The sequence below is a fragment of the Sander lucioperca genome, chromosome 16, assembly GCF_008315115.2.
Source record: "Sander lucioperca isolate FBNREF2018 chromosome 16, SLUC_FBN_1.2, whole genome shotgun sequence".
Taxonomy (NCBI): Eukaryota; Metazoa; Chordata; class Actinopteri; order Perciformes; family Percidae; genus Sander; species Sander lucioperca.
Window position 1 is genome coordinate 16580198 of NC_050188.1, and position 27515 is coordinate 16607712.

The 27515-nt window shown below is 42.1% G+C and overlaps 1 protein-coding gene across 1 annotated transcript in view; it reads left to right on the plus strand.

Moving 5' to 3' along the window:
- Window positions 1-27515, plus strand: part of csmd3b (CUB and Sushi multiple domains 3b) — a 434951-nt gene that overhangs the window by 174904 nt on the left and 232532 nt on the right. The window contains exon 4 of the mRNA XM_031296181.2: window positions 6365-6562. Coding sequence (XP_031152041.1) covers window positions 6365-6562 — 198 coding nt within the window. The remainder of the gene's footprint in view (window positions 1-6364; window positions 6563-27515) is intronic.

A 27515-nucleotide genomic window follows, 5' to 3' on the forward strand; every position in this document is an offset into this window, starting at 1 on the left:
ACACAGACACAAATACACACACAAATACACAAATACACACACACACACACACACACACACACACTTGTGTACACATGCAATGACATGCACACAGTGGCACACACACACACGCACATAGAGCATGCACATACACCAGTAAAGTGGAGGTAAAGGGCTTATAATTGATATTCTCATGTTTCTTCGTGAGCAGACAAAGACTGCCGTGATTATCTGCTCATATAATTACATACAGGGAAATTGCAAGGCTGGAAAAAACCTGAGTACATCTTTTCAACTAACATTCTTAGATGGATATTCTATCCACAAAAATGAGGTAATTGTGTTGGACAGGGTTATTGTCTTTCTCCAAAATGATTAACTTGTTTCACCCAGTCTCATTGAATTGCATCTCTACCCGGCTGACTCTAATTGTGTATTTCTATCATGTGAAAGTTTGTACTTAACTCCAATACATTTCAAAAGAGGATCATACTATTTACTTCACTGCATTTATGTAAAAGTGTGTCCTTATTAGTTATTTTGATTAAATCATTTTGTATGCACAGTGACCATTAAAATAATGTATATTTGACATTGAGCTGACCACTATCATAAAACGTAGATGATGGGTTGTGTGCTCTGCCCTATCTACTCTTATCAGGCTCACTGCTTGCTACTTATGAACTCCACTTTAGTTGGCCTCTTTTTCCATCTCTATCACACTCTTTAAGCTTTTATGAGGAAGAGGCATGCGGTAGTTTAGCACACTTATTTATTAGTGGTTTAAAATAGTAAAAAGAAACACTGCTTTCCTTCCTTCCTTAGTTCCTTTCTACTGTATCAGTCTTTTTTTCCCGTTAATAATGAGCTTTTCAGTGGTGTTATATATCTTTAATGCTTTCGCAGAGAAAGGTGTCACAATTTTCAAATGGTGGATATCTCATCTTGGCATTAATCTTTTCATATTAAAAAGCACACAGCCATGTAGAATAATTCCATATTATCCTATTCGTGATTGTTGAGCTGCCATAGCTAGAATTTGAGGAAATCGCCTGAATCCTTGTATGTTTGACAGCTCTGCAGCAACTTTCTAACAATGCATGGATTGTCTGAGGAGAAAAGTTTCCACTGTCAATATTACAAATATATGGATGTATTATAGTTGAGCAAAATGGGCTCAAAAATGGCTTATTTTATTTTAGCCATAACACTCCTGTTTCACAAACTGCAATGTAACCTCTTAAACCTCATCTGAACTTTTCTGAAGAGTTTTGTTCAGTTAATTGAAAGTTCTGTACATATAGTCATGTACACACATTTGGGAAGACTGCAAGAGCTGAAATGAAACAGGAGGACATATCTCACTTCTCATATCTATTTCATATCGGTTTCTCTTTCTGCATGATCCTCTCTCCAAAAAAAAAACCTTATTCACAAAAGCAAATAATCCAGTGTTGTATAAAACTAGGACGAGAGCAAATAAACAACAGCTGTATTGTGGACCTGTTGTTTGAAGCATTTTACTTGTGTTTTTTATAATGCCCTCATAATATCGATAATGTACAATAAAATATAAGTGTTTTATGAGGCTGCATAACCTTATATCCCTGCTGATTTTGACAGAGAAGTGTTCATAAATGAAAAAAATATTTAGCGCTCTGCTAATGCTATCTGCTAGTGCTTCATTTTTATGTTAGTGCTCTGTTTAATAAATGTATTCCAAAATAGGCTCATGAGCTATTGGGAAAAACCCAATAAATCATATACATATGGCCTGAATGTAACAATCCTTTGCGTCGTAACCACATTTTGAAATCAGGCTCCTTAGATCAAATCGTTAAATAGTCGACTATTTGGGGTTGCCCCTTTTGGCCATATACAGTAAGCTAAATGTACACTGTGGAATAGTTTTATAGTATTATAAACAGACTAATGTCATTGAGTATGCATTGAGTATTTCACTATTATTCCGAAAATGTCAATTTTCCGATTTGATACAGGTCATGTAAACAGCATATTCCGTTTAGATATTCCGAATAAAGCCTTTTTCCGAACTTAGCATTCTCCGATTATGTCACGTAGGATATGCCGGTATTATTTGGGTTTTAGAAGCATTCTTTGGACATGTATACAGCGCATTCGTCTTACGGTCGTTTCTGTGTTGCTATGGTTGTTGTACACAAACCAACTAGCAAACAGTTTGCAAGGCTGCGGTAGAGATGCATGCCTAAAAGAAAAGCCCATATCTCCGGTCGGAAAGAGAAACACACCTACTTTGAAACATTACGAAAGACTTGGCTATCAACAGGTTTTTGGATATGCGCAAACATCACAATGGCAACCTTTTCAAGGTGGTTGAAGAAATGAAAGAGGAAATGTTTGTTCGCACAGTAAAACAAGTCCGCCACCGGTGAAAAACTTTGAAAAAAATCCTATTTTGCATGGCTGCATGTAAACGGGAATATTAGTGAAAAATTCACTCTCATTAGCCACGTAAACCAGCCTGGGTAAACCCTGACGAACTTCCGGCAAATTTGAGATTTGCTCTGCAAGTCAGTCTGGCGAAGAGCCCATTTAAACCCATTTCCAATGTCCCCAAAATCGAAGCACCAATCACAACTGCTGAGGCGGGCTTTACACCAATCCGGGCTTTACGCAACGACGATAGCACAGCGACGGCGAGCAGCTTTTTGTTTACATTTAACATGACGGCTACCGAAGCGCAGCGTCACCCGGATCGTTGGTCTGATTGGTTGGACTATCCAGTGCGCCCAGAGGCATTTGAGCGGCGTCCGTTGGTGACGCCCCTTTGGAAATGAACTGTCAATGAACCTTTCCCAGACCCACTCTCAGTTACAACTGAGAAGGGTCTGGTGTCAACCAGGCTACATGTAAACAGCTTAGTCGGAATATTGTCTGTTTTTCGGAATAAGGGCAAAAACCGGAACATTATGTGCATGTAAACCTAGTCAGTGTGAAACTAAACTGTTTTTGCTTTTGGCGTTGTTGGGGGGGGGGGGGGGCCCTGACCACAAAATGATGTACAGCTTATGTAGTAACATTTTATTAACTTTACGGATGGAGAGAGGTTTATGACAGAAGTTCCTCACAAGTCTGTAAAAAGAGTTGGTCAAAGTGTTGTACAAATCAAACTGACAGGCAACTGACTCGGAAGTTGACAGCCATTGAAATCTTTTATAGATCGAAGTGCCCCAGAACACATATCTGTTTGTTAAAGACCTCAGGGCTCATCCATCTGCTCTGTTACAGTCCTTATAAACTTTACATCTTCAATGGGAAAAGTCTTGAAGAATTTCTGAAAATCATTTTTCAGATGTAGTCAATTGGAAATGCATGTACATGGTTACTTGTAACAGATTCTATGCTTTATTTTCAAGCGTTTCAGCATCCATTATGTTCTGCTATCAAACTTGGTTCATCCTTTATAGAATATGCTGATGGAGGTGTAAAACCTCCAAACTCATTGAATCATCCCTTTCTGTCTCTGCCTCTTTTTTTCTGTCTCCCTCTCTGTCTCTCTCCCTATGTCTTCGCTGTCCTTCACTCCCCCTCTCCAATCTGCGGTGTCATTTGTCTCACTAAAAACTCTGAAAGCATGACAGTGTTTTCTGTTTTTTTAGCTCTTTGCTCTTGCTTTTTTACCCACAACCCAGTTTTTTTCTCCCATCTCACTTCTTCCCTCTCCCTCTCGTGCTCCCTATACCCGGACTCCGCTGTAATTGCTTATCTAGGGAGAAATAAAAGACAGGTAAATGGTTTTTGTGTGTGTGTGTGTGTGTGTGTGTGTGTGTGTGAGACAAATGCAGATAGTTCTACAGATGGCCCATAAAAGCAGCAGCTTGTGATGAAGCAACTGAGACTGAAATCATGGTTATGGTAAACTGGGGAGAGACAGAGATAGGGAAAGAGAGGTATAGATAGATAAAGAGAGAGAATGGAGAGGAGGAAGAAGTGAGGGTAAGAGAGAATAAATAAGAGAGGGCAGGCAGCAATAAACCATGTAAAGGAGTGTGGTGTAGCCCCTGGCAACTGAATAAACTAGTGTAATGAAACTGATGTGATGTTCACAATAAACTAAGGAGAAAAAGTAAGGAGGAATGAAGGGATGGACATCAAAGTTTTTAGTTGAGGAGGAGGGAGCAGTGGAACAGTGGGAGAGGGGATGAGTGGAGTGTGACAGAAAGAGAGATTGAGGGAAGAGGGAGAGAAATAAAAAAATAAACAGGATATGGCAGAAAAAGATAAAAAAGGAAGGTGCTAAAGAAGCAGAGACAGATGGAGAATAGGAGGAAGAAAGAGAGTAAAAATTAAGCAGCAAAAACTGTAAAAAAATAAATAAAAAATAATAGAACAAATATACGTAGAATAAAAATGTGATGAAGGCATCATTTAAAAACCAGCTGGCTAAGATGGGAAAGTGTGTGTGTGTGTGTGTGTGTGTGTGTGTGTGTGTGTGTGTGTGTGTGTGTGTGTGTGTGTGTGTGTGTGTGTGTGTGTGTGTGTGTGTGTGTGTGTGTGTAATAGTACCGAGAACCACCAACAATGTGACTGGCAATGTATGTGTGTCTGATAGGACACTGAACACCAAACATCCTGACACTGAGTGGGGCCACACTAACTGGAAAAATCAATAGGCCAACAGATCGCAACACTAGGCCAACCTGACATCCAATCACAAAACAGCACAGGGGGGTCGCCACAGTGATGGATGACCCTGGGTGTGTGTATGTGCATGTGCGCTGGTGTCCAAATGTGTCTTGTCAGTGTGCGTTTCTCTGTAACTGTGTGTCTGTGTGAAGATAAGGAGGATGGCCGTTGGAGGGGGGTCTATCAGGGTCTTTAGCAAAACGATTTTTCCTTTCTCGTTTATGGTGTCCATGCTCTCTGAGCACCAAGATTAAATATACCCTCTGAAGAAAACCCTAAAAAGGGTGTTGGGTGTTTTTGTTTTAATGCAATGGAAACTAATTTCTGTTGTTACGTTATTTTTGTTCTAGTTATATCTATTTTTAAATGATCCACAAGCTTTGGTCTAGTGAACCCCATCACGTTCAAGATGAATGCTAATAATAACAAGATATCAAGATTAATTTAAAGGAAACTGAAAATGTGTTTGTGTTGCAAAATGTCCACATAATCCTAGTGTGATCACCAGCACAGTGGAGGAGAGGTGTGGAGGGGGGGTAATTGAAAAGGCATGGCAATAAAGTCGTTGTATAAATGAGTCAAATAGTCAACCAAGAATCACTCAATCGTTTCATTTGCTGACATCAAATCTTCTCTACCCACTGTCTGCTTTGTGAATGATAATTACACATTTTTTGCCGTTAGCATGGAAAAGATTTCCCTGCAGCTGTTCTCTAGCTTTTCATTTTAAGATTATTGCGCATCTATTTAAAGTTTGTGTGAAGTGAAGAATTCCAGATTTTCTGGTAACATTTTAAGAAAAAGAGCAGCTCTATCTCCATCCCTCATTTGGGAGCATACTGAGCATTATCTTTCTCACTACCACTATGATTTCTTCCTTTCTCCCCTTTCCCTTCCCTTTCAACTTTCTCCATTCCTCCCTCTCTCCCTCCCTCCCTCCGTCTAAGTAGTTTCATAGTTCTATCTATCATGTTGGGCATCCTCTGCCTCTCCCTGTTGCTCGTTGTTTTTTTACAACTCCCCCTCTTTCTGTCTCTCTCTGCTCTTGCCTCCCCCTCACCCAATCTGTCTCCCTCACCCCCTAGCTGTCTGAACAGTTTCATAGTTGTATCAATCAAGTTCAAACAATAAGACTTGAGTTGGTCCCTGTTCTCCCATCTACTTACTGGTTTATGGCTTGTAATACCACTTCTGTGTGTGTGTGTGTGTGTGTGTGTGTGTGTGTGTGTGTGTGTGTGTGTGCGTGTGTGCGCGCGCACATGTTTATATGCACACTTGTGCATATGTCTTAGGCACAGAACTGTAAATGTATCTAGAGGGAATAATGTGATTAACTATAAAACACTGATAGTGTTTTCTCTGGGGCTGAGTTCAGTTTGCTTTGACGGAAAGTGCAGTCAAAATGCAGCATTCATGCTTGGCAATATGTATTATAAAAAACTACTGTATAGGCTTAAGGAACTTCCCATATGTGTATTTGGGATAAGATTTTAGAACAGGCTGTGACACTGTGTATGTATTTAAATTGCATTATCACATCACTGTGTTTTTAATGATAGATGCAGTCTCTAGATTGGACGCATCACTGAGCAAGAGCTGGGTATATTATTAGGTTGAGTTAGGGGAAATGCATAGTAATTTAATGCAATTAATTCAAAAACGAAATTGAAGAAACCTAAATCCTTAACCCTTTCTCATTTTCTCTCTACCTCTGCAGAACTCCACAGTACGTCTTGTGGAAACCCTGGTGTCCCACCCAAAGCAGTGCTAAGTGGTGGCGGACGTTTTGCTGTGGGAGACCGTGTGCGGTACAGCTGTGTTCCTGGTTACGTCTTAGACGGCCATGCCACACTCACCTGCATTACCAATACAGGAAACACCGCCGTCTGGGACTTTCCTGCTCCAATTTGTCGAGGTATGGACGACTAAACCTGTATGTTTAAGTACAAGTAGTACAGTAAGTATATGAAGTGTTTTAATCTAAAATAAAAATTCATGTGAAAATACAATAGAAAAGGCTACTAACAAATGTTTAATATAGAAATAATAAATTGCATATAATGCTTTGGAAGAAAACCCTTCATATAACTTACGTGTATATGTGTGTCTGTGAGAGAGACAGAACGACAGACAGACATGCATGCATTTGTTTTGTGTGTGTGCGTATGTGAAAGCGAGCCAGGCAGGCAATCTAGGAATGCTTGTCTGTATTGTGTGTGTGTGTGTGTGTGTGTTTGTGTGTGTGTGTGTGTGTGTGTGTGTGTGTTTATGCTTTACTTTATAACCAAAGATTTATGTGGAAGAGAGGCAAATATGCAGAATGTACTGAATGCTATAATCTATTTTTGGATTCAGGGATAGATGTAGATGGTCTGTGTACATGGTGTTGAATGCTATGACACACTACTGTATGTGTGCTGCGGAAGAACTCTTTTTCACTTTATTTTTTCCTACATACACCCCCATATTGCGTAGGTGGATGCAAATCTAGCAACTTGTATGTGTGGGTGTACATTTTAAGTTTAAAGTAATCCATATTAAATTAACAACAGCAGGAGCAGCATCTAAAATAAATTATATATAAATAACAAATTGTCGAATATATTCACTTGTCATATAAACATTGTAGCTAATGATTACATTAAAGCTCCATTATCTAAAATATATATATATTTTCATCAAATATCTGTTATTAACTCCTTGCTATTGTGAGGGTTGCTTGTACAACCAATCCTACTGAAAATCACACCCACAATCTGCAGCTTTATGCCTCCTTCAGCCGCTGGTAGCTCATTGTTTTACTTTGCCAGACCGTTTAGTTGAGTCCCAACGGCTCACATTGGCCCCCATTTACAAACTAATGTGCTCCAGTATGCAAGCTCACCAAAAGACAGAGTGACAGAATAAATGAGTGACTGGTAAAGCAAGCCAAATGTGTAGCAAGCCACAGAGACGCAGATAGTTTTCTGAGTAGTTGGGGGACAGACTAGGAACTGAAGGCGACGGCATATGGACCTACAGTATGTCTGTTTTTTTCTGGATGAGTAATTAGGCAAGAAAGTGATGGCTAATCATAGCCATAAGAAATGAACAGCCTAATTAGTTCATTGTCATGGTATACATCTCTCTTGTGGCTATCTTGATTGGAAGTCGGACGGGAGATGGGCCTGTTTAGTCACAGTGATCCGGGTGGTGCTTTAAAAAATAGGGGCATTCTAAAACATCTGTCACCAACATGTACTGTATGTGAGTGCCCAGATGGCAGCTGCATGGGCACCCCGGTATTAAGGAGGGATTGTGCTGCCAGAGAATGGAACTGATTGGTGGTTTAAGGTGTCAGGACTGTTACAGAGTTGACACTGGAACCACACCCTTGAAACCTTAGAAAATCTCAGGTGAACAAAAAAACATTATGTTACACCTAATACATCTAATTTATCTGCCCTGAGCTGCTTGGTTCCTCTAAAAAAGCATACTTTCAATTTCTACATACAGGCAGAAAATATAAGAAAAGAAATCTTGTGTAGATGATATTTCTCCGTTCAACAAAGCCGCTTAATCAAACCTCAATGACCTGAACTTTCCCAGGCTAAGGCTACATCCACACATCCATACGTTTTTACATATGCATATCTTTTGCTACATTTACGCCTCGCGGCGGTTAAGAGTCATTGTCAGTGTGGGTCCGGCAGAGATGTTCACAAGTCATTTTTTGGAAGTCCAAGTCGAGTCTCAAGTCTTTGAGCTTGAGTCCAAGTTAAGTCTCAAGTCTCTGGCCATCTGATCTGTCCCTAACAATGTATTGTTAAATCTAAAGCATGTCCTGTAGGGAAATTATATTGCTTGCCACTAATAAAATCTGCATAAAACTGACATATGTGTAGTGTTCTGTGGGGGAAATAGCTAAAGTAATACTAAACATTTCTATCATGTTTGTTTTTTTCTGAAATAAAATGTGGGCACTGCAGCCAAGAGTGGATGTGAACTTGTGACGGGAAAAATATCACGTATGCTTTAATGGAGCTAGCTTAATTTTGTTACATCCAGAACTTACATTGGGTCTCCAACTTAGGTCATTGTATAATCTAACTTCTGCTACTTAACACATCCCACTAGTCCTCGGACCTGGTGAAATATTAACCTAAGTCTGTCACATCATATGGATACAGTTATAAAGATACAATTTGCCTGTTCCCAGCATTAGCACAACACTTTGCGATGGTTAGCTTGTTACCTGTGACGATATATGCTAAATTTAACGTCTCTTTCACATTAGCAAGTGACTGACCTATCTGGGTGCGTTTTGAGATGCCTGATGAAGTTCGATGTTGTTGATCCAGCATCATTCATCTTGGTGCCACACATCTTGCATGTAGCTGTTCGCTTACTGCCACTGTTTATGAAGTTATTGAAAGAAAAACTAATGACAAAAGGCACAACTCCGGGAGGACTTGGTGTCGCCATCGACAATGCATTTTTTGATATGTGAGTGCACGCACATAGGCATAGCGCATGCGTTACGTTGCACATTATGACAAAGGGCAGGGGACATACAGCTCGTCATACGTTTCCCCAACGTATATGCGCCAATAAAAGAAAATAGAAATAGATGAATAAATTTAGATTTAAAAAAGCAATAATTGCATGAAAACAGGTTGTTGATGAGTCTCGAAGCTCGAGTCCGAGTCAAGTCTGAAGTCTTGGGTCGAGTCGCAAGTCAAGTCTGAAGTCACTGTTTGTGTTTGTGCACTTAAGTGCGACTCGAGTCCCCATCTCTTGGGTCCGGGGCCTTGTTGATGAGGCTGACTGCAGAGGAGAAGAAACTGTTTTTTATGTCGTGAGGTTTTGGTCCTGATGGACCGCAACCTCCTGCCAGAGGGGAGAGGTTCAAAAAGTTTGTATCCGGGTTGAGAGGGGTGGGCCACAATCTTTCCTGCCCACCTCAGCGTTCTGGAGCCTGTGTACAGATCCTGAAGAGACGGCATATTGCAGCCAATCACCTTCTCAGCAGAGCGGATGATACGCTGCAGTCTGCCCTTGTCCTTGGCAGTGGCAGCAGTATGTCATATGGTGATGGAGCAGTTGAGGATGTACTCAATGATGGCAGTGCAGAAGTGCACCATCATTGTGTTTGACAGGTTGAACTTCTTCAGCTTCCCCAGGAAGTACATCCTCTGCTGTGCTTTTTTGATGATGAGGGAGCTGATGTTCAGCTCCCTATTGAGGTCCTAGGAGATGATGGAGCCTAGGATGCGGAAGGACTCCACAATGTTGACTGTGGAATCACCCAGGGTGATGGGGTCGGGACTGCATCCTTACTAAAATCCACAACCATCTCCAATGTCTTCAGAGCATTAAGCTTCAAGTTGTTCTGACTGCACCAGGTCACCAGGTTGTTAATCTCCCAACTGTAGGCGGACTGATCCCCACCAGAGAGAAGTCTAATGAGGGAGGTGTCTTCAGGAGCTTGATGGACTGGTGACTGGAGGTGCAGCTGTTGGTGTACAAATCTGATAAGCAACACAGAGACAGTCATCCAGAAGAGCAACATCCTTTAACACACAAGAAGGCATTTACACTTCTCAGAGGGGACCCCTCCCAGGGATAAAGGGGTGGATTCAAAGTATTGAACTTGGAGGACTATCAGTTCATGCACAAGTGATAAACAAGAGAGATAACACTAACCACTGCAATGCAAAAAAGGCAATGCATTGCTTACAATCAGGGTAAACACAGAAGGTGTAGACCAATGTTCAGACTGATTAAAAAGCCCTGTAGGCGCTTACAACACAGCTTAGAAAAGGAACCACTTTAGTTAACAATAAATCTACACTAGTCTACACAGTAGCATACATTTTTATACAGTAGAAAGATGGTTTAAGAAAGCCATTAAAGGATATAAGGAGCAATTCTTACTAAACGGAGGGGAGGAGTGATAATGCACATCGTTCAATTCAGGACAAGGCTGGTGTTTAACATCTAACCTTGGTGGTTTCACTTATTCACACTTCTATTCACTTGACTTACATTACTTTCATAAGGCTGCTATATGACCCCAGATAACTCATAAGACACTTTGGTTGGGATCATTCTCAAAAGCTAAATGCAAAGGGTTTCCCCACTCAGTAGAAGTGATAATGCATCTTTGATGACTACTGAAATGTCTTCAATTACAAGTCCAATAGATTTTACATTCTTTTTTGGTGAACATTTGACAACAAATGCAAAAGAAAGTGCTTCAATCTAGTGTACAGGTGACAGCTAAGAGGGTTGCATAGATACCAGTCACCAGTTATGTCATTTTGCAATGTGTTGACAACAGACACTGCCAAATAAACAAAACATTTTTTTCCAACATCACGAGAGAACAAAAATGCAAAATAGACATGTCGATTTGCTTCACTGTGAGGTACAAAGGTACTCAGTTTTGATGGCAAGTACAGTATGTTTAATTAAGCTTGTGCATTTTTTCCAGTCAATCCTGCCTTTTCGTGCACAACAATGCCAACCAAACCCAAACAATGTTCTGAATCGTTGCACAACATACCTTACTGTGTAGTGAAATGTATTGTGGGTCTAGGGAAGGAAGAATAGGTGGATGGAAGACAGAGGGAAGAGGGAGGAATGGCAACTTGTCAGTGCTGGATTAGCAATGTCTCTGTCACTCTGTCAGTAAGGCTAAGAGGAGCTAAGCTACTAATACGCTCACACTAACTCAACAACACACACATACACAACTATTTACAACTATTTACTCCCCACATACACACATCATGCAAAAAAAAACATACCTACACAAAAACACTCACACATACACACATAGAGTTGTACACTTGCATGTTTTTGCTTGCTTGTGTGTGTGTGTGTGTGTGTGTGTGTGTGTGTGTGTGTGTGTGTGTGTGGTGACACCTAGAGGCATTCATACCAGCCGTAATAGCTTTCTATCAATTATTCAGCCATGCAATCAAATGACTTGAAATGCAGTGCTTTTAGCAATATCACGGGAAATGTGTACTCTCCCTCTCTCTCTACTCTCGCTCTCTGTGCATGTGTGTGTGTCTGTGTAACCTTGTCCTTTTGTTCATGCAATTACATAAATGTAAACATGACAACTTAAATACTTACATAAGTAGTCAAGTGCACTGTTCTTAAATTATCATGCATTTATCATGTTGTACCTTAATCACGGGAGCAGCCTGTTGTTTCATTTTGAAAAACCTTGAACAGACGTAGTGAAATGGATTTGATTTTGTGTCAGCTCAACAATAACACCATCACAAAGGTTTGAAGGAAATCTACACACATAGAGCATATTTACTGCATGTGCAGGCTGGGTATCAAGTAGCTTATTTGAGCAAAGCTGTTCAAAAACATTAACTATTACAATTAAGTTTGTATCAAATAGTCTGCTCTGGTTTTCTATGATTAACTACTTTTAGAAAAAGAGTCTTACAGACATGATTTATTAAGGGAACATGGCACTTTAAAATAGACCCTTTGCAGGCTTATAATACTCAAGTACTTTGTTGTTGGCATGGACTTAAGTGTGACAATAATGGAAGATAAAGTAACCCATCAGTGCAGGAGCATTGCTCATCATTGCTCGCTCATGAGAATAGAATGTCACCTTTATTGTTTAGCATTGTTTTGCATTTGAATGTCCTTCATATATATTGAATATACTGCACATTATCCTTTATTGGTGATGTGATGCTGTTGAGATGCCACTGTACAGATGACAGGAAGTTGTCAACATAGCAGAAACAACTAAAGTAGAGGCGGGCATAGTTTAGTTTACATTTAGTATGCAGAGAACTTGGAATGGGTAGAGAAACGATAGTTACGTTATTGTAACTCCAGATTCTATGAGTATAGGCGTAGCCCTCTAAGCCACGCTATTGGGTTTATCCCTTCGCGCATGCACAGTCGTGAAGATTTTCTTTCCCGCCCTAGCGTGCCGCTCGGGCTTCAACTACGTCCGCAAATACTGTATACAAACAGAGCGGACCCGTAGCTCTGCTCCCAACATAAGCTTTTTCTTCAGCTAATGTAACTGGAGCAGGTGGCCTGGATCTTAGAGGGCTACGCCTATACTCATAGAATCTGGAGTTACAATAACATAACTATCGTTCTATTTTGTATAGGCTCCGCCCTCTAAGCCACGCTATTGGGTTAGGGCGAAGCTGATGTAGTCAATGCCACCTGCGACCCAGAGCCCACAGTGGAACATAGACTAAACTTTTTTTTTTTTTTTTTTCCTCTGTCTCTCTCTCATGCACTGACAGGGGACTGTATCAGATAATCCGTTATCTAGGTAACAGGGCCTGCCATGGTAATAATTTTGGCCTAGCCGAGAGGGCAGGCGTGCATGATTGGTGAGGGTAGTACCTGATTGATAATTATGGGAAGCCCGAGTCCCTCCCAGCCACCCAGAGTAGGGGGGGGGAGGACCCCAGGCAGTGCACATGCAGTGGCACATATCATGATTGTAGGCGTGCATGGCAGTGAGAGAGGATGTGTGATAGCGACAAATATATATATATATATATGTACATATATACATAGGCTACACATATATGTGGGACGCCGCGCTCCTCTCGGCACCCAGCCCACATACGACGGGGCATCATCTGTCGTCAAGTGAGGATAGGACCGAGTGAGTGGGCTCGGACATATCTCGCAAATAGAAACGGATGAAAGGGCATGGGGATGCCCAAGAGGCTGCCGCGCAGATGTCGGCTACTGACATGCCTCTGAACAGAGCTGTTGATGCCGATAGTGCCCTTGTAGAATGTGCCCGGATGCCCTGGGGGGGCTCCGCCCCCTCCGTGTTATAGGCCTGGGTGATAGCCTCACACAGCCAGTGAGACAGACGCTGTTTTGACAGGGTCGCTCCTTGGGAGTGTTCCCTATAGTGTACAAACAGCTGTTGTGTCTGCCTTATGTCCGCCGTGCGTAAAACGTACTGTGATAACGCACGCACCGGGCACAATCGGTGGGAAACCTCCTCCACGTCGTTGTTATGAGGCGGGGGGGAAAAACCCTGAAGGGAAAAAACCCTCGACCGACAGGAATTTGTTAAAATTTTCGGTGTGAAAGAAGGGTTAGGCTGTAGAGTGGCTGCGCTCCCGTCCCCTCTAATGGAGAGACAGGACGGTGAAACTGACAGCACACATAAGTCGCTCACTCGCTTGGCTGACGTCAGGGCAAGGAGAAGCGCCGTTTTTAGGGACAGCAACCTGAGAGAGGCTTGTGCCAAGGGCTCGAAAGGAGGCTTCCCCAGAGCTCGAAGCACCAGGGCCAGATCCCATTGGGGAGTGAGAGAGCGCACGGTGGGTTTTTGTCGTCTGACCCCTTTCAAAAAAAAACGCTTTACTAGGGGGTGCGCAAAAACCGTTCTCTCTCCATAGCCTTCGTGGCAGGATGAAATGGCCGCTGCGTAGGCTTTGACTGTGGACGGAGTCAGGTCGTTATCTACCAATGTTTGGAGATAAGTCAACACGAGAGGCAGGGGACACGATATAGGATCTGTTTCCTTCTCCGTGCACCAGCGCTGGAAAGCGGACCAACGCGCCGTGTAACACGCTGTTGTGGAGGGGGCTCTCGCGCTCTGAATAGTGCGCACCACGGCAGGAGGCAAGCCTAACCTCTTCAAGCGTTCCCGCTCAGCAGCCAGCCCCACAGTCGCTGGGTTATCACCGGGGGGTGGAATATTGCGCCGTCCAGCTGTGACAGGGCGTCCTCGCGCCACGGCAACTGCCAGGGGGGACCTGCCAGCAGCTGGACCAGTGTCGGGAACCAGGATGCGCTCGTGCGCTCCGGCGCCACCAAGATGACCGACAGATTCTCCTCCTGGATGTGTTCCAGGAGACGAGGAATCAGAGGGACCGGGGGAAAAGCGTATAGGAGGGTTCTGGGCCAGGGGTGGTGGGAGAAAGCGTCCATGCCGAGGGGTGGATTTTGCCCCGTGCGCTCAAGGAAAACCACAGAGCGCACTGTGTGTTTTCTCGTGAGGCGAACAGATCCACCTCCGCTTTCCCGAACCTGCTCCACAGCTTCTGAACAATAGTGGGATTCAATTTCCACTCATTGTGAGAGGGCCCTCCCCTCGACATTAGGTCTGCCGCCCGGTTTAGTATCCCGGGGATGTAGACAGCCTTGAGGGACAGCAGGTGACTGTGTGCCTGTGTCTGTCTGTACGACAACATGTCTCCCTGCTACCACCGGGGCAAAGTGTTTCAAAACTTTCAGCACCGTGTACAGCTCCAGGCAGTTTATGTGTGGGAGAGGGAGAGGTGGCCACTCTCCTCCCACCACCTGTGATTCGCACATTCCCCCCCAGCCAGTGAGGGACGCGTCCGTGTACACTGTCACGTATGACGTCACCTTGCCCAGGGGAACCCCAGCTGACAAGGTCCGGGGGTTCCCCCAATATGACAGGTCCGACTGTAGGGAAGGAGGAATGATCAGTATTCGCCACTTGTGACGTATGGGGTCGAGACGCTGACGGAGGAACCACCTCTGGATTTTTCTCATGTGGAGAAGCCCCAGGGGGACCACCATGTAGCCTGCGGACATGCCCAGAAGGCGCATAACGGACAGCGCTGACACCTTTGCGCGTGGCGTGGTGCGCGACAGGAGAGAGCGCGTCTTGCCTTGGTGTTGACAGCCTGGCTCTCATAACAATCGAGTTTAGCACTACGCCCAGATAAACTATCGATTGTGCGGGAACCAATGAGCTTTTCTACCAGTTTATGGCGAAACCCAGTGTCTGCAGGTGCCGCAGAACTGCCACAGTGTGCAGCGCCACCGTTTCCCGAGAGGGAGCCAGGATGAGCAAATTGTCCAGATAAAACAGGACTCTGATGCCTTTTTTCCGTAACGGCTGAAGCGCTGTCTCCATACACTTGGAAAAAGTGCGGGGGGCCAGTGAGTAACCGAACGGTAGTCGGTTGTACTGGAAATGAGCCCCTCGGAAAAAGAAACGCAGGAATTTCCTGTGTCTGGGAATGATTTGGATGTGAAAGTATGCGTCTTTCAGATCCACAGATGTAAACCATTCTTGGTGGCGCACGCATTCCAACACATGTCTGATAGTCAACATGTGGAATGGACGCTCCATGACGCACCGGTTGAACTGGGACAGGTCGAGGATGGGGCATAACCCACCTGACTTTTTTGGAGTGAGAAAGTATCGGGAATAAAACCCCTCGTTCTCCTCCCCCGGAGGAACGCGGGAAATTGCTCCTTTTGACAGCAGTTCCCGTAGTTCTGACGTCATGGCGTCTGATTCTGCCCGGGATGACACGGTTGTCTCCAACACGCCCGCAAAGCGAGGCGGGGGGGGAGGCGAACTGGAGAGTGTAGCCCCGCGATATCAGTTTTGACATCCACGAGTCCATGTGTGTCAGCCTGATCCATGCCGCGCTGTGCTCTGAGAGCGGGCGCGCGCATGTCTGTGTGTTGTTTACAGACATAGCTAGCAAGAACCGCAGAGCCCGTCCCACTTCAGTCTTTCTAAAGAGCAGTTTCCATCCAACCGATTAGCCCTTGTTCCCACTGAACATTACGCTGATGTCATGACAGATGTTCCCCACACAAGCACACACCAGGTCACCAATCTCCGTGGCTAGCTCCGGAGGAAGAGCCTCCGGGTTGGTGGCCAAGGCTAGCAAGGCGATGTTATTTTGCGCCGCCAAACCCTGGGCCGCACATTGGTGTGACCGGTCAGTAACCTGGGCGCAAACCTGATCTTGGGGGGACGGGGGGGGTCGGCTTCCGGTGGCCAAAAAAAGTAGCCTTCGGGAGTAGGATTGACGCCAGGCTCTGCTCCAGGGGGGGGACCGAAGGGAAGCCTGCCTCTGTGTCGCCATGAACCCGTGTGAACGGGGCATAGCGAGAGACTGGAGCCCTCAGTTTCCCGGGCTGAGCGAGAGCCTCCTCCACGAATGGCCGAAGCTCCGTGAAGCGCGGCCAGAGTGGGGCCAGAGTGGGGCCCGTTTGGACGGCGGTTCCTGGGAGTAGACGTCACCGCTCAAGAGGCCGCGAGTGGGGGCTGGAAGCGGGAGCGCTATGCCTCTCTGGTCTGCTGCCTTTTTAATGATGTCCGGCAGGTCCAGAAAAAGAGCCTTGGTGGTGGAGGGTGGAGCCGCCTGTGGCAGAGGGGACGACCGCTGAGGCGGTGCCCCTGGCCGTTCTGGAGACGGGGAGAGCCGTAGTGGAAAGGCATCAATCCCTGACGAGTCATCGGACCAGTGCCCGTCGAAGACGCCCTCGCAGCGGGGGTGGAGATCCGGCGAGAAGATGTAGCCGGTCTCACAGGAGGGGCAGGAGCGGACGCCGCTGGAGCCGGAGGTCTTCATAACCTTCTTCATAACTGCTTGCTGAAGAAAAAGTGTGAGCAGAGCTACGGGTCCGCTCTGTTTATATACAGTATTTGCGGACGTAGTTGAAGCCCAAGCGGCACGCTAGGGCGGGAAAGAAAATCTTCACGACTGCGCATGCACGAAGGGATAAACCCAATAGCGTGGCTTAGAGGGCGAAGCCTATACGAAATAGAACATTATGGATGTGGGCCTACAGATCCATTGTGATTTTGAGATAACATATAAACTTGACATGACTCGTAACTGTAGCAACAGCAGAACCAATCTTACAAGCACCATTTGAAATTGGGCTAGTATCGGAAGGGTGCTGTTTCAGCACACATTTATTGTACCCAAACTGTGTTACATAGTACTATGAGCTAAATATAATGGAAAAACATACTGCACAACTACAGTATGCTACACTTATGCTGTAGAAAAAGCATAAAAGGTGTATGGAGAGATTCTCTGTGGACCACTGATTGCATCTGTTTGTTTGTGCGTTTATATGTATGAGTGTCAGTATTTGTGCTTCTACTAAGATGGTGCAGAATTATTTACAGGAAAGAAATACCCTTCAGCTATCAAGGCATCCATATTCACACAAATACACACACATACATATGAGCATAGTTGGCCCTGAGAAAATTTCATCATGATCCCACAGATATAGAATATGCTTATGAATATTCATGGTTTGGGTGAATGTAGATGTGTGCAAAAGTGTGTGGGGTGGGGGTGGCCTGAGTGAAAGAGAGCAAGACAGAGATAAACTGAGACAAAGACAGCATCAATGAATATAGTGTGCATATATCTCTATGGTGCAAGGAAGAGAGCTAAAATGGTGGGAATCTTGGAAAAAATTGACCATATGGATGCAGATAGATAGATAGATAGATAGATACTTTATTCATCCCAAGGGAAATTTTAGGCATGTACATGTGCATTAATACACTGTGACTAATATCTCTTCAAGTCACAATAAGACCATTTGGAGGAAAAAGAGAGAAGGAGAGGCACAAAGACAGATGGGAGGAAGAGAAAGGAGGAAGAGCTACAAGGAAAGGAAGTAGAGGGTTATTGTTAGAATTGAAAAAGTAATAATGTGCTATGACAAAACTTGAAATTAGATTGCCTGAGAAACGGAAATTAAATGAGGATAGGTGTGTGTGTGTGGTTGTTTGTTTGTTTGAGTGTGTACTTGTGTGTAGTTGGCATAGTGAAATTGAGGCTGTTGTGTGCACATTTTTGGTTGACCTCATAGTACTAATTGTGCTGTAGTCTGATCAGTCAATCCACTGCAGTCATATTATGTCCCAAACGAAGGCTACGCTTTGGCAGAATTTAGCTTCAGCCTTTACCCATAATAATCCTTATCAGTGTTTCCCACAGGTTGAGAATTTACTGGTCGTGGTGGGTGGCGCAAGATGTGACGGTGTGGCGTGTGATGGCTGGGTTCAGTAACTAGTCAAACAAAGGTTTATGAACTATTTATAAAAAAAAAAAAAAAAAAAAAAAGACTACATAAGATAATTTAGAAGGAAATAACTATTTACATACAGTATTAAACAAACCTGACTAGAAAATGATACAGATTATGATGTGCTTTTAATCTGGTTGGTTTGTCTGCCCATTGCATATACTAAATATATTTGTTGTATTATACATTCTGCACTTATTTTTTTATTTGTTGCACATTCTGCACTCAATCCATTCAGCCTCTTTTTTCATTTATGTTAAACAGCAACAGCAACAACAACATTTTGTATATACTGTATTTGTTTTATATAGTAGTTGTTTTATATTTATTTTTATTTCTGATCATGTTCAATATGTTTGTTTGTTTATGCACTCACCACCAAGGCAAATTCCTTGTAGGTGTTACTTATCCTACTTGGCAATAAACCTTTTGTGATTCTGAACTTAACCTTAAAACCATACTATGATCCATACAAATTCAATGTTATTATAAATCTCAACACTATGCACACGGCATGTCTCCTCCTAACTCTTGTTAAATCATATTACACCAAGGCTAGCCCAAGTTAGGATAATTCTTGTTAATTTTGTTTGTTATAGATCATTGTTCGTTTTTTTAAAGTGTTTTAATCTGTTTTGGGGATCCTAAACATGCTTTTTTCTATTATACATGTCCGTACGTATTGCACTCATTATGATCTCATCTAAACAGATTTTTGTCATTAAAACAACTCTGGATTGTACTTAAAAACTTTAACAGCCAACTTAGTAAAATGTCGGGAACTGAATGGTTGGTTAGCAACGATTAGCTCCGGTTAGCGGTAAGCTCTGGTTAGCTCCAGTAACGTCCATTATAAAGATATGGAGCGGAGTACACTGCCACGGAGAGGTGTATCAACCAGACTGATATATTACGTTCGGGGCACTTTCACAGCGGTGTGGCCACGGTGTTTCCACAGTTTATCAGTACAGTTAATCCCACCGCAAGACCACCAGCAGCATGCTACTACTCGAACCTCTGAAAAAAATCAAGGAGAGGGTTAACTTTTCCTGCTACAGATTTCCCACCATGGTCAGAAAGCACAGGGGAGACACTTTGTTTCTCTCACTATGCCTCTAGAGTCACAACTTGCTCCGAAGACAATTGCCGTCACTTTCTCACTTTCTCCCTCGCTCTATCACACACTTCCCACACACACACACACACAAGCCGGCTCGAGGCACACACCAACACACAAGTAAACAAAGAGTTTTGCGATTGACCCTCTGGAAACCACACCCCCCCTAGCATTCTGGTGGTGAAATGCACCGCGATGCAAAGACACGCGTTCAACCCCGACGCAGAACTCCGAAAGGGTCACGACGCCGTAGGAGCGACGGCGTAGCTACGGCGTGGAGTTTACGCACGACCATAAAACGGCCTTAAGTGAATGGTTGATGACGCGTGACATGCACGCTGCGTGTGACTTCACGAGGGGGAGGGGCTTAAGGCCACTGGTCTGTGTGTGCTGTAAATTATTGATTTTTTCTACCTGGGCGGATCTCAATCGGGGCGCCCAAGTACAACCTATGTATGGGAAGCACTGTCCTTATGGTTCGTTCAGACAAAATGTGAAGCTCATTCTAGAGTGGCATGTATGTGTAGAGTACAGGTCAATGGAAAGATATGAGTGTACACAGACCGACATGGATTGAGGCAACAATGCATCTGCTTTAACTTCAGTGAAGAAAACATATCTCCTGAAGATATAGTACTCCACTTCATGAACATACAGAACAAGATGAAATATGAGAGAAACTGGAGAAAAATAAGACAACTGAAATTTCTAATAAGTTTTGAGTCTGACTCAATACTGACACACGCACACGCACACACACACACACACACACACACACACACACACACACACACACACACACACACACACACATGCAGAGTTGGGTATGCGTTGTCAGCTAACTACAGTGTATACTTTTGCCGCATTGGCTGTTTGTGCTGAATAAAACAGACTCCAAATCACTCCATATTTTCACAAATGAAGCAAGGCTAAACTTTACTTTACATTTATCAAAGCCCCTTTAGTTATAACTCATGGGACTCCATTACTGGGGAACTCTGAAAGCTTATTTTAAAACAAAGTACCTTACCTACCTATTTACTCAGTACTTAATTAACCAGCATCGTCTCAAAAGTCACTGCTATACAATAATGGAGTATATTTAATTTATCATAAAGCTCTCTCCCTGAGCTACCAGAAAACCAACAATAAGAATGTAAGTGTCTTGCCTGTTTGCAGAAGGATTAATTATTTTTTAGCTTCAGTATTTTAGCCATGAGTTTAAGCTATGTATAGTCTGACATACCCACCCACACTTAAAGCATAATTGGAGGGAAGTCTGACAGTAAGGAAGAAATAAAAATGCAAATTTAATCGGATACGTTCATTCTAGCTTACCAAAGGAAAACTTGAATATAAAAAAAGAAAGAAAAAGAAAAAAAGAGCTTTAAATTAATAATTGCTTTAGAATCCTATAACATTTGTTGCTATGGATACAGTCTATTAGGGAGTCAAAATTGGCATACACACTTGCATACATGCGTTTGAATGTGCATGCACTTTCACGGGAATGTGTTAATGCATATGTGTATGCATGTGCGCGTTTAATGTAGACATATATTTGTTTTCTTCCTGATCTGACCTTTGTGATAATACCGTTTTTCCTATTTAATGTCATTGATCTAAAGTAGCAACACATAACCCTTAAACATTTATAAACTCAGATGAGTACTTTTTCATCAATTGAATCATTCATTATTATTTCACCATTATTGGCTGTAATAGTAATACTAAGGAGGACATTTTTAATGTTGTTTACAGTATGATGGGGATGTAGGGAGGAAGCACAGGTGATCTCTACTTAGCACTACTGAAGTACCTACACAGGCCTCAGACTGGCCATCGGGAGTACAGGACGGAAATCTCAGATTGGCCCAGAGGAGAGAATTGAACTTTATTTAGATCAGACTGGTGTTACAGTCAAGCAAACTGAAATGCGTAATTCAAAGCAAAAACAGCTCAAGGTAGCTACATGAACTCAGAATGTATACCTACTGTTAAGCAGTGTACAGTTGTAAAACCCAAAGATGTTTACTGACATAAACAGTAAATTAAATACCAGGCATAAAGGAGCTTACAGGTTCAACAAGGACATCTGTTTTTCATCATATAAAAAAAGAAATGTTTCAAAAATGATTGATGCAAGATAAAGACATCTCATTACTGTTATGAATAAGTGATAGCCTTTAATCATTTACCTGAATCAAACAAAAGGTTCTTTGTGAGATAACAGTACCATGTTGAACCATATTGTAAGTTGACTTTCTGGTTGTATACTTAAGGATGTTTTTGACAGTATGGTCTTGAACAGGTGTTTTCTTTGAATCTGAGTTTAAAGCTAAATGTCTTTCACAGCCCTGAAAATCTGCAACATTTTGTGAAACTGCAGCAGATGCTGTATCTGTGTATCATATATTACAGTCATAGAGCTTAAAATGCTGCACCACATGGTACATGTCCCTTTTATTTTCTCATTTAAAACAAAAAACCTAAACCAGGGGTTTCAATATTATAATACACATTTTACACTATTTCCTCAGTATACCCTTTTTGAGAGTGTTCAATTACATTATGCCTTTTAGTTAGTATTTTAAACTCTGTTGAAGTTGGTTGTTTGACTTCCACATAAACTTTCTTCATCTTTCACAATTCATTTTACCTGTGTGTGTGTGTGTGTGTGTGTGTGTGTGTGTGTGTGTGCGTGCGTGCGTGTGTGTGTGTGAGAATGTGTGCGTGCGTGAGAATGAGAGTGTCAGTGACTGCTTCTGACAGTGTGCATGATTATCTTGTGTTTGTGACTTTTTGTGTATGTGTGTTTTGCCCAAGGCTGGGTAGAAATGTTGCTTGGTGAAATGTTGATATTGTCACGGTACTACCGTGTCATTGTCATGACGGTGGTACTTTCCAGGTAGCATCTTTTTATTCTTTCTTCCTCTCTCTGCTTATTTCACCTCGTCAAGCTGTCCTCTCCCCCCAGTTTTGTTTTTTGTTACTCGCCAGGTAGCAGTGGAATTAGGGCTGACACAAATCCTGAGAGGTTCTTTTACCAAGGAAAATAGTGACGCAGTGGATAAAATGATCACAGTTAAAATGTGAACCATGTACAACTAAGGCATTTTCTTTTAATCTTATATATCTATAAAAGGATGGGCCTGGTTGCCAAAATAATGTTAGACAGATTGTGTTTAGGCTTGTAGTTTACACACACACACACACACACACACACACACACACACACACACACACACACACACACAAACAAACACAAACATCCTTACAGTGCTGGAGATTCAACCTGAGCTGTCATTTTGATTCAAACATGTTGCACAGACTCATGTGGCTGTGTGCCTCTGTGCATGTTCTGAGACTCCTGAAATCATCAAATGAACTTCTTTATATCAGCAGCAGGAATCTCCTCTCTCCAACTTTCAGAAACTTACAGAAATACATTTTCTCCATTACCAACCAGGATTAACGAAACCAAGACATTCAAGGTCAGTACGTATGGCCTTATCCAATTAGCATCAGCAATCAGTGGTTGCAATTGGAAAAGCAAGAAGCAAAGTGGCTGTATGCTTATGCTGTGAAGTAGATGTTGTTGTTAGTCAGCTTGTCAAAGTGGTAGTTAGCTGATATTCATCTGTGTTGTGAATTTCCCCTTTTTATCACAGAACCTGTTGACACCAGTACTAATTAAATAGCTTTATATGGGAAGCATCTGCTCCTCATTCCTGTCAATTCAGCTAATTATTTGCAAAAAAAGGTATTTTGCTAATATGCTTTACAAGAAAATCCTTAATTAATGACATGCGTGTTAGCTTAATGCCATGAAAGAGTAGTTTTCTAACACCTCAAAGTAACACCTTTCTGTGATGATTAACAAATTTGGGTTTACATGGCATGAAGCAGAAATTAATCTAAACTTCCTCATAAATTATATATTCATGAAATATAGCAAGACATCATCATTACTATATTAAAGCACTTTGAAAAGTATTCAAGTGTGGTGTATTTGTTTGCTATTGTATCAAAATAAATTGAAAAACAGCTTGCGCTGTAGTTCCAACGAGACAACCTGTAGGGGGACCGAAGAGGGAAAAGTTACATAGTATGCCTTTAATTGATGAATCATTTTACAGAATTTGAGTAATCAAATAAGAAAATAATGATTTTATGCATTTATACAACCCGGACAGCATCAGATGTCACAGAAATGTAAAGTAAACATGCTTTAACTTCATAATATTTTTTTAAGATGTCCTGGCACTCACTATATTTTCCCTCATAACAACAAACTCTTAAATGACTTCTGAGTAGAATAAAACCAGAAAAAAACTTTGCTAAGGATGTTTATGTCAATCACTGGAGAAAGTTTGTTTCTCTTCTTCCCTCTCCCTCACTCTCTATCTCCATTTCTTTCACACATATACACACACCTCGCCAAGCTTCTCTATGGACTCATTATCTAGCTAATGGTTCCCTGTGGATGTAAAGCTCTGCTGATCCAAGCAGCTGGAGACACACACACACACACACACACACACACACACACACACACACACACTGTATACTGGACCTGCCCAGGTAGAGTAAGATTCCAGGACCATATGTTCCCACCACTTCAAAAAATTTGACACATTTAATAATTTAATATGCTGCCCTACCTCTCTCTCTCTCTCTCTGTTTCTCTGTCACACACGCATACACACACACACATGCAGATCCATTCTGTCCAGGAAGCCAGTAAGGGGACTTATTTCTATAATATGTCCTTTAGTGTTAATATCCTAGAGTGCAATTACTGAAACAACAAATGATAGACTACTTAACTATCCAAACTGTGTATGCATTGTTTACTGTTAAATTCTATAAAACTTAAAGTAATCAGTTTCCCACTGAAACTGTTTTGGCTGACACTGTTAACATATTGTTCATTTTAATGAAGATGAATTGAATGCCGTTATTTAAGTGTAGCCTTTTATGTTTATGTTGTATGTTGCTCTCAATGTGGGGTATGTTTGAAGAAGGCTCATCTTCTATACAATCGCCAGTAGTTCATTTAGATTTAATAGGTAAACTAGTTTTTGGTTTGAAGTTGTACATTTTGCAAACTGCTTTGGCATTTTATTAACAGTAATACCATTAACATGTTGAAAATCAATATGATCAGTCATGACATATTTTAGCACTGCTGCCAACTTCTTGTTGAACTGTAGGGAATCAAATAATTGTGACAAAAACTGACTGAACTTTATGAAACAGTACTTATTTCCATAGAAACCCCAACATGTAGAATATATAGAAATATAAAGACCCTGATCAGGTTAGCAAATGTTTTTTTATGCGGCAGGGAAGTTAATATGTCATTGTTATTTATTACATAACAGTGCATCATTTGAAATGATATTCAAAACACTGTTCACAGTAATGGAACTCTCTCTCCACACCTCTCTGTCTCCCCCTCTCTCTCAGATCAATGTACCAGTCTTGTCGTGACACTTGAAGTACTCTTATCTCCTCTCTGCAGACCTGCTCAATTTTTGCTACCTCTCTTCTCCCCTCCACTTCTCTCTCCCTTTTTTCCCTTACTGTCTTGTCCTCTCTTCTTCCTTGCTCTGCACATACTGTATCTCTCCCATCCTCTCCTCTGCCCTCATTATATTGATGCTGATGATGGGTGCTGTCTAAACTCGGGTTAACAATGACATATGAGGTTGCTGTTGTAGCTCATCTGCAAGCACTCTGCACTGCTAACGTTTTCACAATGAGACTGATACGATTACACTCTTCCCCTTGCTTTCAGTCCCTTTTCTCTCTTTCGGTTTCATCTCTTGCACACAAATGTGTCATTTTGTGTAAAAACCCTTCATTCTGTAACCTTTAACGTTTTCCATGTTTATATTTGTTGTAAAACTCTACATAATTCGTTATATGCAGAGTAGCTTCCATGACCGCGAGGCTGGGGCTGTAATGGTCTAAACTGCTTCTCAATAGGGTAACAGAATAGCATTGCATTGTAGCGTATGGTGTCATTGCCATTTAAATGCCAATTTAAAGTCTGCCCACAGCCACTTCTCCCTTCTGTATATTTAGTCAAAGCATTACAGACAACTTTCCACGCAAAAAATGGTGAAGGGAGAGTAGAGAGAAAACCAATCATATTTCTTTTTCATGAGCTTAATGTGACAGGAAAATATTTTTCTCAAACATTTTAATATTGGTAGCTCTTTGTTTTTTATTAGGGCTGTCAATCGATTACATTTTTTAATCGTGATTAATTGCATGAGTGTCCTAGTTAACTCACAGTTTAATTAATCACACATTGATGTTTTTTATCTGTTCTAAATCTACTTTAAAAGGGATATTTTTAGGGCTGCAGCTATCGATTCTTTTAGTAATTGAGTATTCTACCGATTATTCCATCGATTAATCGAGTAATCGGATAAGAAATACTTTTGCTTTATAGTAAACAGCAATAGTAAATATATTTACTATTGCTGTTTACTAAAAAAAGGAAACCTGTCATTTGTATATATACAAAAGACAGGTTTCGTTTTTTAGAAAAAGCTACATTTTTTATTGCCAGATTGCATACAATAACAGGGATAGATGCTAATATTTTTAAGCACAGCCGCATGGGCCACCAAGACCCTTAAAAAAATTAGGTGGCCCAAATGTTAATCTTTTTCACCCCCTTCCCCTTCTTGCCTCTGGCTCTTTGCACTGGATATGAAAAAGTGCTGTTCACTAACCCGAGGGTAAATGTGACGGTACAAAGCTTACAGCATGGCTGTTCAACTACACTGTTCTGGGGGACACATTTTCAGAAGGCTAATACTGAGTGAGGAGAAAAAATAAAGAATTCAGACATCACCGGCATGGTCCGATGACGTCATTCACATGCATATTAAGTAGCCATGAAGAGGTTAACCGCTCCAGGGGGGAGGGGCTGGTTTGTCTCCGGCAGCAGCTAAGTTTCCAAAGATTAGTAGCAAACTAATAAACAGTTAGACTACAAACCGACAACTTTCGTTTTAGCTTGTTTGTAAAACATCGCTATTTGCAGAGTTGCATGCTGTAGTTGTGTAAAACAGCACGGTGGATGAGAGCAGCAGACGTTAATGTTACCTTGTGTCGGGTTCGCTCCGTGGAATGGAGGAGTACACTGGATGTTTTCTACTGAGATGATGTAGCAGCATGTTTGCAGCTTAAAATGATCCCCAACTTTCTGTCGTTTTCTCTCGCCTGTCTCTTCTCTTAGACCCTCGCTATTTTCGCTGCCTTCCTTCATTTGTAATCTGCGTCGTCAGTGTTGTGTCCACAGAAGCTTGTCAGCCCCTTGTGCGACAGTAATAATCATCTGTGCGGAAACACAGTGAGCGGTACAACGTTAGTTACATTAATTAAACGAAGCTTCGAGGCAAAGAATTTTGCATCAAGGATTTTTTGTAATCAAATTATTCAAGTTACTCGAGGAATCGTTTCAGCCCTAGATATTTTTTCAAGTTTTTAATGCCGAAGTGGTATTTGAGACTCAACTACTCTTGTGGTAACTCAATTCACATCGACAGTAGGCTACATGCAAATAACTTTAGTCTTATAGAGAGAACCATCTAGAAGGGCTTTGAAACTCAACTTGCCATTCAAAAGACCCTTTTATTTATCCATTTCTGCTAGCCATCCAACTCCTGTTCATGGATGTATTACCGGTATAAGACCCGCTCCACCCGTGCACTAATGTACCCAGACATTGGATCGCCAGGCTGACGAACACAGAAGTTCTGCAACTTCAACACAGCCTATGGTATTAAAAAGATTCCACTAAGACACTATTCATTTATTATACAACATATTCATTTATTTATCAAGAATCAAGTACTGGCAGTTGTAAGCATCACTGCTGCAT